The 12,131-nt window shown below is 39.5% G+C and overlaps 1 protein-coding gene across 1 annotated transcript in view; it reads right to left on the bottom strand.

The window, feature by feature from the left end:
• Positions 1–12,131, bottom strand: part of FREM1 (FRAS1 related extracellular matrix 1) — an 82,197-nt gene that overhangs the window by 36,219 nt on the left and 33,847 nt on the right. The window contains 5 exon segments of the mRNA XM_078152489.1: positions 1,164–1,487; positions 4,907–5,095; positions 7,455–7,462; positions 8,205–8,533; positions 9,483–9,577. Of these exon segments, the coding sequence (XP_078008615.1) occupies positions 1,164–1,487; positions 4,907–5,095; positions 7,455–7,462; positions 8,205–8,533; positions 9,483–9,577 (945 nt within the window).

The raw sequence follows: 12,131 nt of genomic DNA, 5'->3' as shown, positions 1-12,131 counted from the left end.
ATTAGTAACTACACCCAGTAGTAAAATCAACTGAAGTTTGGATTATCTTTATTCAAATAAAAGAGATAATTATAGGTGCACTGTGTGTGAGTGTGTGTGAGCGTGTGTGAGATACAGAATTCTCTTACTGAGCCATAAGTTCCACAAAGACAAGATCGTGTCTTATCTAAACTCAATCCCGCTCTGCCACTGAATACGGTACTCTATTAACAGTAGGTGTTTAAATAAATGAATTTAATAAACTGACAGTTCTTGTTCTAGTAGTCACATTTCCCACACCCTTAGTTTCAAGGTCCGTTTGGTATTTCCAAAGCCAAAATACTCGCACAGTAACCCACTAAATAGTAGCATGGCTGGATCTGTAGCTGGAGGGAAATCTGTGTCAATAATTAGAAAATTACTCCATCACAGGAAGTTTTGAGGGGCAAGGTCATCAAAAGAATAACTGGGGCTCTCACAGTTGAGAGAGGGAAATGAAAGCAAAGGGTCAAACCAAGTATTTACAGCCTTAAAAGTCTTTCTGTCCTTGAGGGCAAGTATGGAAAAAATGCTTAAATTACATGGAAGGCAATTTGCTAACCCTGGGGACATTCATTTTCTACAATAATCCTTAACAACATCAATTTCAACTTTTCACCATGTTTTCACCAACTTCTTGGTAGGTCTTGAGGTAAGTAACAGTCTATTATATGGGAGAGTGTAGCCAGCTATTCTCCAGAAAAATTGGAGGAAATGAGCTTAAATTGCAGTCAGTGGGGCTCTAGATTAGACAGGAAGAATCTTCTGACAGATAAGTCTATTCAGTATTAGAGTGAACTTCCAAGTGAGTTTTGAGAAACTTCTTCCTTGAAAGCATCTTCATAAACTTCAATTTGGGGAGCCCAAGAGGAAAAAAAAAAGCTACATAAATATCCATTTACTTTCCATAAACCACAGAATTCTTCAGAAGAAAGGGTCTGCCTTCATTCTTAGCAACTCTTCCACCCATAATAATCCAGGGGCCACTTGGACAGATTTATGCCTATGTCTGGATTCTCATCTACTGAATAAAATTTACATGAAAGCTGTTTGACAGGGTTAGGGAAAGTGGTGACGAACTGAACAGCTGCTTAAAGTCTTTAATCAGTTCAATAAGCTAAGAGCATTATTTCCACCCAAGTTACCTCATAATTTCTTCTCTCGGTGTGGCTGCTGTTGGGAGGCTGATAGGCAATCTGCATGTCACTTAGATCTTTCCAGGTGAAGGAGGAGATCTCTTTGGTGTGATCCAGCAAGTGAGTGAAGTACCCCTGGACAGGAGGCTTGGTGATGTTGAACACCAGCAAAGATTTGGGTGTCTCATCATCTTCACAGTCCACAGTAGAGGTGGTGATAGAGCTCAGGATAAATTGATCCACCTCCAGAATGTAGGTGGGCATGAATGCAGCCCTGGGGATCTGATTGGGAAAGGCTGCTTTGATGGATACAGGCAGCCACACACTCTCTGACTTTGGGAGGAGAAAAAGACCATATTAGAAAATGAATAAACAAATAAAACCCCCATACATTGCACCCTTTACTGAGCTAAACTAGCACAGAGTCCATAACACCCTCGTTCCCAGATCACAGTAGCCTAGATTTAGAGCCAGAGAGCAACCCCAACCCTGAAAGGCATTTACCTCAATTCCCCTCACTTTTTTTATATATGAAGAAACTGAGGCCCGAAGAGACTTGCCCACAGTCACACAAAAACTAATTTAAATATGGCTCCTTTGACTAGAAATCCACTGTTCTTTCCACAGTACCACATGGGCTCTCTATTTCTCATTATAAACTCAAGTACCTTGAATAGAGTAGGCATTTAACAAATGTGTATTGAATTGAAAGTATTCAGTTACCTTATTTTCCAGAGACCAAACCACCTCTTTATCAAAAAATTAAAATTTAAAAAAAATTCACCAGCCATTAACGCACAATTCAATACATATTTTTTTTTCATTTACTAGCTTATTTATAAGGACAAACACAAGTACTACATGCAGATTCTGCAAACTGGGTGGCAGGCAATGGAGACCGTCCAGATGGCATGGTATACCACAGGGTTCTTTCCATATGCAGAATCAGGAATACCTGACTTCACAAATGGTTAACGTCCCACAACTATGACGAAGCTCAAATGAGAAAAAGTATATAAAGTACTTTGAAAATTGCCAAGTGCTGTAGAAAGGTCAGTTATCATTTTCCACTGAGGTATAGAATTCTTCCAAACTATAAGACGCTTTATGTGGGCAGCTAGGCAGCACAGTGAGTAGAGTGCCAGGCCTGGCATCCCGAAAATCCAAGTTTAGATCCAAACTCAGGCACCTATTAGCTGTGCGACCTTGGACAAATCATTGAACTTCTATTGGTCTCAGTTTCCTCATCTGTAAAATGGGGATAATGACAGTGCCTACCTCCCAGGGTTATTGTGAGATAATGATTGTAAAGCAGTCAGCAGAGTGCCTGGCACATAGTAAGTGCTATATAAATGTTATCTATTATGATTGTGATTATTTGGAAGCATACAAAACTGTGATTCAGGAGACTTGAATTCTAGATACTGCTCTACTGCAAATTAATTATAATGACTGGGTAAAAGTCTCAGCTTCCCCTTCTTTAAAGTGAGATTAGGTGGTGCAATGAATAGAGCTTTGGCCCTTGAGTCAAGAGGACTTGAGTTCAAAGCCAGCCTCAGACACTTACTAGTTACGTGACCCTGGGAAAATCACTTAACCCCAATTGCCTCCGTATGTGTGTGTGTGTGTGTGTGTGTAAATGAGATTAGATTAGACAGCCTTTAAGGTTCCTCCCTACTTTAACACTGTCTGGTTCAAGGTATCTTATAACCATTATTACCAATAAGGTTACCACCAGAGTTGAGTTAGCTCTCTTGAGCTGGAGAAATGCCAGGGGATTGAAGAAGTCCAAACTAATTAACTATTTTCCCCCCAAAACAACTTTCTTAAATTAAATGCAGGCATGATCAGACTTTTGCAAAAAACATCTGTTATCTATGACACTATAAAAGTAGAGTCTCAGATTCAGACTAAAACTGGATCAGAGGACAAAAGGATTTAGAGCGAGAAGGAACCCGAGAAACTAGGTGGTCTAATTTCTTCCCTTTGGAGAGGAGGAACAGAACCATGCACATGACATGAAATGACCACCAGTCTTTCAAACAATCCCCAAGCATATTCATGTTTTCACCTGGGTTAGAAGACTAGGGAAGCTAGATGAGGAAAACAGCATTTTGAAACTAATGAGACTTAGATAACCCATGGACGGCCTGTGTGCTCTACTGACATCCTTATGCTACCAAGGAAAAGTGAGGAAGATCTTAAGCATATTGAGTATATTCCTTTGGCAAAATTATAGGAAGGCATGAGTAAAAATTGCGAGGCACAGACCAGTTGCAATCTCCAGAATGCATGAGCACCAAAGTATATTCTCTGACAATCTTTATTGGAAGAGACTAGGAAGAGAGATGGGTAGATTAACTTACAGGAAAAATCTACTCGATGCCCTGTCTCCTTGACATCCTACTCACTAAATCCCATGCTTTGATAAAAGTAAAGTTTCTCTGACTGCTTTAAAGCAAAACAGTTTGTTTCTGATAGCAGTTTTGACGGAAGCTAGTTTTTCTCTAGGTCCTATAAAGCTCATCCACCAGTACATATAACCTGTTATAGAGATTACAGATGGACAACAGTACTAAAAATGAACTGGAAGAGAATGGGTTAGATTCCCTTTGGGCTACTATATAGCTCTAACAGCCCCAAGATCCTCCCTGAAACAATATTTTTCCTATGACTCTGCATGGTTATGAGTTATAGAAGACTACAATCCCCAAACAATTAGAGATGAAGATCAACCAGTAGGAAATGTAGAGGTGTAGATGGGGTGTGGGCAGGATACATGACATAATAAATAATTACACAGGAAAAATGATGTGGACAACGTAAGGGAAATACGTGACCAGAAGAAGAAATGGTCCACTATTCCCTGAGCCCCAGTTTCCTCATCTGAAAAATAAGGGAATTGGACTGATGGCCTTTGAGATTCTTTCCAGCTCTCAGTCTATGATTCTATGTATCAAAAGAAAAAAGAGAGCAATGGTCAACCAGCATGTTGCACTGGTATTCTCTCAATTTCAGGAGAACATAAGGAAGGCCCCCAGAATGTGGGATGGATAGCCCAAGGTAAACTCACAGGAGGACAGACAAGACTTATACAAGATGGCCAGTCATGGATTGGTTTCAGTCTGTATTGTTAGAAGGAATACCCACACTGCTGGAATAAATGCTACTACATAGGCTCATCCCAAGGAAGGTGTGGAGCTTTGACTAACTCACGCTGTATGGGCCCCTTACCCGGCACAACAGATAAAAGCTGATGGAATTAACTATCTAGGGCCAGCTTAAAGAAGAAAAGAAGACCTTAGCAAGAACAAAATGTAATCTGATGGGAGTACATATATACAGATATATATATATATATATATATATATATATATATATAAATATAAAATATATATATATATATAGGGGATAAAGATAACACTATTGTCAAGTAGCCAGCTATAGACTCACCTGAATTACCCAGGTGATAATACGTGGTGGGGCAGAGGGAAGGAGAGAAGCAGATAGAACAAGATGATTATGTGCTGATTGTATGTGAGTTCCATGAACCATTTTTTTTTAAAAAATCACTGTTGTTAATACTAACATTGTCTCTTCCTCAAGTATACCGCCTCCTTGAGTCCTTGGGCTTTCCAACTACATCCAACATGGGGCCTCCCTAAGACCCAGAATCCAGAGGTAAGCATCCCGACTTTATTTAACTGCTATAAGTCCACCAGGAAATATACAGCCATCACCCTGAGTTCTACCTTGTATATGGATTTACTTCTCATATCAGTAAGGTCCAGCCTGATGGAGATATAATCGATATTCGGAGAAGGGGGGTGCAAGTGCTGATATCGCAACCCCATTAGCAAAAACTCCTCACAGCTGACTTTAAGACTCTCAGTCTTCTTCAACCCTGGGGCACAGCTGCCACTACGGCACCGTGGATCTTTCTGTATTCTGAAACAAACAGATAATGTATTAAAAATTCACTTGATTAAAAATGCTAGAAAACAAAAGGCAACACATTACAAAGCCTCTCTGTCATGGATTCCATACCAACCCCCTTCCACCAACCCTCCCACAATGATCATGTGTTCCCTTTTCATCAAACTTCATATCCATAGCAGAGTTGGTGGTTATCCTCAAAGTATGTAATTTGCTGAAAAGTACAATCAATTGACCAGGCCACAAGGCTCTCATGAGCCTCTCTACCCCCTCAGGAAATGCAGTACCAGAAAACTAAATGAATTATGTGTTCTTTACCACCCAACCAGCACATCCCTATTCATCCCTGGCAAATGGGCCAGGGACTCATTTCAAAGCAGCTTTTTTCAGAGGCTTCATGTGTGGCACATGAAGGTCAGCGGCCTCATAAGTTTAGTGAAAACAATATGATTAGTTATCCTTTGGCCAAAGTCTCTCACATCTCATCAAGAAAGAGAATGTAAAATGTTCTCTCTTAAGGCATCAATGGAATCATTCACCAGCCACCAGGGATAAGCAATTATTTCCATTATCACAATGGGATAATTTAATTGTAGAAATAATCTCTCACCTACTTATTACAAGAAACTAAAGGGAGTGAGGGTGAGATCAAACAATGTGGATAAGTAGACAGATGTGATGGGACCAGGCTGGCCTCCCCAAAACCGCAGGCATAGCCTGCAGCCATCATCTGGAAAGTCAGAGAAGCCACATTTTCTTGCTGTGTCCCAGATACCCCTGCGTTGCCCCGAGCTGTTCTGCAGGGCTGAAGGACTTGAAAACACCTTTAAAAAGTGTAATTGGGATGGGTTCCCAATCATAGCTCATTATGAATAAAAACAAAATCTAATCAAAGTTTAAATATAAAATATTTATAGAATGTATGTTGTGTTTGAATAAATATGAAATAAAAAAATACATCACTATCAAACTCTTTTTTATAATCCCTAACTTTTATGCAGAATGTTGATTGCATGAATGAATTCACTATCAGGAATTGATTTCCTGCCTTTTGTAATAAAGGAACCGGTCTGAATTTCTAGAAATCACAGTAAAGAACAAATAAAACTGAATCAATAGGTAGCAGCCTGCACTACAAAAGAAGTCTCTCATAGCTATTAATTATCGTGTTTTCACCCAATCCCTTAACCCCCAATGGCTATAAGGGAATTAGAAGGAAATGTCAGGTGTCTTCCTGGTTCTGATCTTTAGCACAGTGGCTGTGGTTCCAAGTTAGCTCCTAGGTGTTTGTGGGAGTTGACAATGGTGAAGCATGGAGTGTGAAATGTGGACAGAAAATGAGTTTGGGGCTTGGAAATATTATTGGTGGCATTAGAGATGGTGAATGAATAGGGTCGAATATGACTGCAGAAGCCGAGAGAACTGACGCTTGTGGATGTTCTGGGACAGGCAGATCCCTGGTAGTCTGTTAGTGGATTAGGTGTAGATTCCTGGCAATTTGTTGGTGACATCAGGTGCAAAGTAAGCTTTGGGACTGCGGGATGAGGGAGTATGGAAGCAAAGGGAAAACTACATTACATTTCACCCGTGCTCCAATGCCAGAGTTCCAGTATATGTTAGATCTCAAGGTTTGGGGGGAAAAGCCTGGTTCACATCAAGTGAGATATTTGAATAGCACAATTCTGAGGTCTCAATAGTTCCTTTTTTTGGAAAGGGGGTTTGGTAGGCAAAGGGGTTAAGTGACTTTCCCAGCATCACACAGCTAGTAAGTGTCAAGTGTCTGAGGTCACATTTGAACTCAGGCCCTACTGACTCCAAGGCCGGTGCTCTACCCGCTATGACATCTAGTTGCCCCTCAATATTTCCACAGAGGAAAGGAGTATGCTAGGAGATGGATGGGGTGGGCTCAGACGCATAAGCGACCAGCACAGAGCATGAGAGGATGTATGTGACTGAGCCCACATCACAGAGTGTTTTATTCACAAAGAGTAATTCTCTGATTAGGGCTCTGCCAGAATTTCAGTGTGGTTTTGTGGGGGGAGAACAGAGGGAGAGGGAGAAAGGGAGAGGGAAGGAGAAAGAGAGAATGAGAGAGAGACAGAGAATGAGAGAGAGAGAGAGAGAGCATATAAATGTTCTTTCTTTGTTTCAACCCATGATCATCTCCTTTAAAAGCTTCTTTCAGTGACTTAACATGAGCATAGGAGGTGAACCTGAATTTTCAAAAGCTATGCCTTTGAGGCAGCTAGGTAGAGTAGTGAATAGAATTCAGGACCTTTCCCTTTTCCCCTCCCTCTCCCTCTCCTCCTCCCCCTCTCTCTCTCCTCATCTCCCCCAGGCTGGAAGTGCAGGGGATCCTCCCACTCTGATCTCTTTACTGATCAGCCCAGGAGCTTTGAGCTCTTCTGTTTCTGAGCTAAGCTGTCTCCCCCTCCCCACCTGGTGGCCACTCCTGCTCCAGGGCTCACTATATTTATGACAAACTTAATGCAAACACCCGATCTGAGTAGCTGACTGTAGCCTCAGCTTGAGGTTTGCCAACTTCAACTTCCCTGGTACCTGAGATTTTAGATTTATGCAACCCCACCCCCAGCTCCTTTCAGTCTTAATTAAGAGTGGAATGCATGAGGGCAGCTAGGTGGCACAGTGGACAAAACACCAGCTCTGGAGTCAAGAGGAAGTGAGTGACCCTGAGTGGCACTATCAGACACTTGATACTAGCTGTGTGACTCTGGGCAAGTGACTTAACCCCTGACTGCCTCACCAAAAAATAATAATGATAATAACAAAAAAAAAGTAAAATGCATGCTTATCAAGGGCAGAGACAATTCCATTTTTCTCATATTCTCAGTGGATAGGATAGTGCTAGGCATATAGTAGACAATTTAAATTTAATTTAATTGAACTACTGTACATGAACCCTTTGCTCTAATCAATGGGTTATATCTACTCACAATCGCCTGAATAAAGTCTGTTTCTTCCTACCTCCCTGTCTTTGCTCATGCTGTGCCCCTGCCTGAAATCCCCTATCTTTCTCCCATCTATGCCTACCTTATCTATGCTTTAAGGTCTAGCATTCATCCATTTATCTAAGTCAACAATATTAAGTAATACTAATAATAATATTTTAAAATGGCATACGGGACTCGGGGAAAAAGCTGTGGGGCTGATCTCCTCGAGGTTCGCCTTGCTGCGGCTCCACAGTGACAAGCTGACCATGGGCTGGTAGGCCAGTTTCTAATGGAGAGAGCCTTATGGTGCATTCCAGATTCATCCTTCTCTCATAATCAAAACTGAGCACGTTCTTATCAATTTTTCTGGACAGGCCATAGAACTCAGGCACCTCCAGTGCCCTGGTGTTCATCTGGATGATGCTACAATCTGGCTCCAGGAGATAAACCCGAAGGATAAAAGTTTCAGTGAAGGTTTCAGTCTCTGTAAATCTGGATAAAGAAAGAGAGCAGAGTTAGGATTTTTGATGACTCATCCTGACTGTCAAATAGACTTTTGGTTGTTTCTTAGATTCAAGGCCCATTCTCATCAAAGTCACAAATTAGACTGGTTTTCTCTCCTCCCTACTGAACGCCAGCCTTCTTGTGCTGCGTCCTTTCCTTGGGAGACAGGAGGGTGGAGGGAAAGTGTGACGGAGAATGAGACATATCTTTTTGTACATGTACTATGAGAATTTATTTTACTTGACTATGCATTTTTGTTTCAAGGATTCTATTTTATTTTTCCAAAGGGAGGGAAGATAGGAAGGAGGAAAGAAGAAAGGAAGGAAAGAGGGAGGGAAGGAGGGAAGGAAGAGAAGGCTAGATTTGGAAGAGAAAAACTTATATTCAAATCCTGTTCACTTTCTACCTGAGTGACCCTGAGCAAGTTAATTAACAGCTCTGTGCCTTGTTTTCCTCATCTGTAATAATAATAGATAAGATTTATTTTGTGCCTCGAGGTTTGAAAGCACTTTATAAATATTATCTCATTAAATCCTCACAACCACACCATAAAGTAGGTGCTATCGTTAACCCGGTTTTACAGATGAGGAAACTGAGGCTGAGACAGGCCAAATGACTTTCCCAGAATCCCAAAACTAGTTAGTGTCTGAGGGCAAGATTTGAGGATTTCTGGAAGAAGTACAGGGTTAAACAGTTGAACCGTATAAAACCCAGACTTGATGATCCAAATGTATAACATTGAAAGCTTTGACTGTAGTCTTCTCTATTTCAAGTTGAGATCCCAGAAGCCCACAAGCATTTTCCATGAAGGAAGCTCTTCGGCTTTGTCTACTAAGCAACCCCTTGGACCTTGCACTTCCCCCTTCCTACTACCTTACAATAATCACCCACTGATCAAAGCATATAATAGTTGTACAGAATGAAAAGTGTGGCTTACCTGTAGAGTCTAAACTTAACAGCATCTTCATCTAGGATTGGGCAACCATTATGAGTGTACTTTACTTCATTAGGAAGGAAATAACAGTCAAATACCTAGTGTATGGTGAATAAAGGATAAGTATTTATTAGAGCCATGGCACCAAATTCTACTCTTTCAAGCTGCCTACTAATTGCCTAGAGAAATGTGCAAGCTCATGGCTATTTATTCTAACAACCATGCATGAAGAGGTTTACCCTCCATGCACCTGCGTAGACAGCTGTGCTGTGCTCTAAGCATACCTGGTACATAAAAATCAAAACTTACCAAATGGATGTATTAGAGAGTGATTATATGCATCAACAATGCTTGTTGGATTAGGTTGGATCACAAAATTATTTTCATACTCCACCAGTGAATTAGAAATCTGATTCAATTTACAAAAATTTAATATATACACAATAAAAGCATTTACTTTATACCTGAGTACACACATGCACATGCAAACACCCTGTAAAAGTTATAACTGTTTATATACACTCCAAAATTTACACTAGCATACACACACATCAAGGGAAAGGGAAAGGAATGTTAATTAAATGTGCCAGGCACTGTGCTAAGAGCTTGACAAATATTATCTAATTTAATTCTCACAGCAGCCTTTGAAGTAGGTGCTATTACTACTCTTATTTTATAATTGAGGAAACTGAGATAGATCTAGAGGTTAAGTGACTTGCCCAGGTCACACAGATAGTAAATATCTGAGACTAGTTTCAAACTCAGGTCTTCCTGACTTCAAGCCCAGCTCTATCCACTGTGCCACATAGCTGTTCCATCTATCTATCTATCTATCTATCTATCTATCTATCTATCTATCTATCTGTCTGTCTGTCTGTCTGTCTCTGTCTACATACATGTGTATATGAATGTATGTATACATGCATACATATATATGCTTTTAACAAAGCATAATTTCTCTTTTTACAAAGATTTTGTCAGTGATATGTAGAAAGGCATATGAATGTACATATGCACATGCACATATATATGCATATGTGTTTATGTATGTACATGCACATTTATATATAGGTATACACATATATTTGTACACGCATGTGTGTGTGCATACAGTACACACACACACACACACACACACACACATATATATATGCACATAAGCACACTCACACACAGACACATACATCATCACCATCCTTCGTATTGAAAGATGAAGCCCCTGACAATGGTAATGTGTATTTTTTTAAAGTTTCCATTCTACATACATTTCTAAAAACTACCTTTATTAACCCTCTCATAGCAGATTATCAGATTATCATAGAAGAAAAGAGGAAGACCAGCAAAGAATTGCATTTAGTTAAAATTACACAAATTTCATTGCTGCAGTTTGACCACAGTAGGTGAAAAAATTGCTAATTATTTCATTCAGGAACCCTTTTTAAAAGGGCCTTCTCTAAGCTTTTAGCCCAGGCCTACTAGAGAAATGCTATTTCAGGCATCTCGTTTCTCAATGTTTGATATCTGGCTTTTGATTTTGAAAGCTTAGCTTACATTTACACAATCGCAAACATTGTCAGTCAATACAATCCACTCTCATGATAAGTTTATCACTAATAGAAGTGATTTTCTTTTCCCAGAGACATCATTGGTTTCTCTTTTTAATTGACAACAAGGAAAAAGATAAACAAAAGGCCTTTCTCCATCTTACTGACAAATAGTCATTGTAAAAAAGAGACAATCTGCTTTGTTAAAAGAAACATCTGTTTTATGTTTCCTAATATGTTTTCCTTTTATAAAAGGCGACAACCATAATTGTCTATAAATTTACTAACTAAAACAAAGGAGAGCTAAATCCTTTTCTAATTACTGTCTAGCTTTGTTTTTTTCCACTTCAACTGCTTTTCAATTACAATTTATAATTAAATTGTCACACATTCCTAACTCATTACTCACTTTAATGACAATGAACCATTTCAAACTAGAGACACTTTCTCAATGTCGCATTTCCTGTTAGATGTGGGGTTGGAGGTGCTTTGCCATTCCCAAAAAAATATTCAACAAAACATTTCAATGTATTTTTAAGCTCCTACTATGTGCTTGGGGATGCAAAGATGAATTTCTCATTTTTAACAAATGCAGGAAATTTCGTGAGAAAGCTAATTTCTAAAACATAGGAAGACATGGGGTCCTGGAGTTCACCTAATTGAATACATCAAGGGACATCATTGAACAGAATGTACTTTGTGTGCCAATCTAAATCCCTTTTCAAATATCTGATAGAAAATTAAACCTGTTGGTTCTAAGACAAACTTCAGTAATGAAATAAAAACGCTAATTGAGCAGATGTTAAACAAAACATTTTCTGTGCAAACCACATGAAACTGTTCATTACCCAGCAGGGCATTGTTAACACAATTGTCTCTCCAGAAAAGTGGTTTACACAAGCTTTGGTCTGAATTTACTATTAAACTATATTAAAGAATAACATGTTTTTGTGTCTGGGCCTTCTTACTAGGAAAAATATCATGGAAACTGAATACATAAGGATACCAGTTCAGAGAAACATGAACACAATTCCCAACAAGATTTGACCTTTGATTAAAAAAAAAAGAAAATTAATGAATCATCCTCGCTCTAGGTGAGTTTACAATG

The sequence above is a fragment of the Phascolarctos cinereus genome, unplaced genomic scaffold (genome assembly GCF_003287225.1).
Source record: "Phascolarctos cinereus isolate Bilbo 61053 unplaced genomic scaffold, phaCin_HiC Scaffold_4;HRSCAF=312, whole genome shotgun sequence".
In the NCBI taxonomy this organism is placed as follows: domain Eukaryota; kingdom Metazoa; phylum Chordata; class Mammalia; order Diprotodontia; family Phascolarctidae; genus Phascolarctos; species Phascolarctos cinereus.
This window is presented reverse-complemented; position numbering and strand designations above follow the sequence as displayed.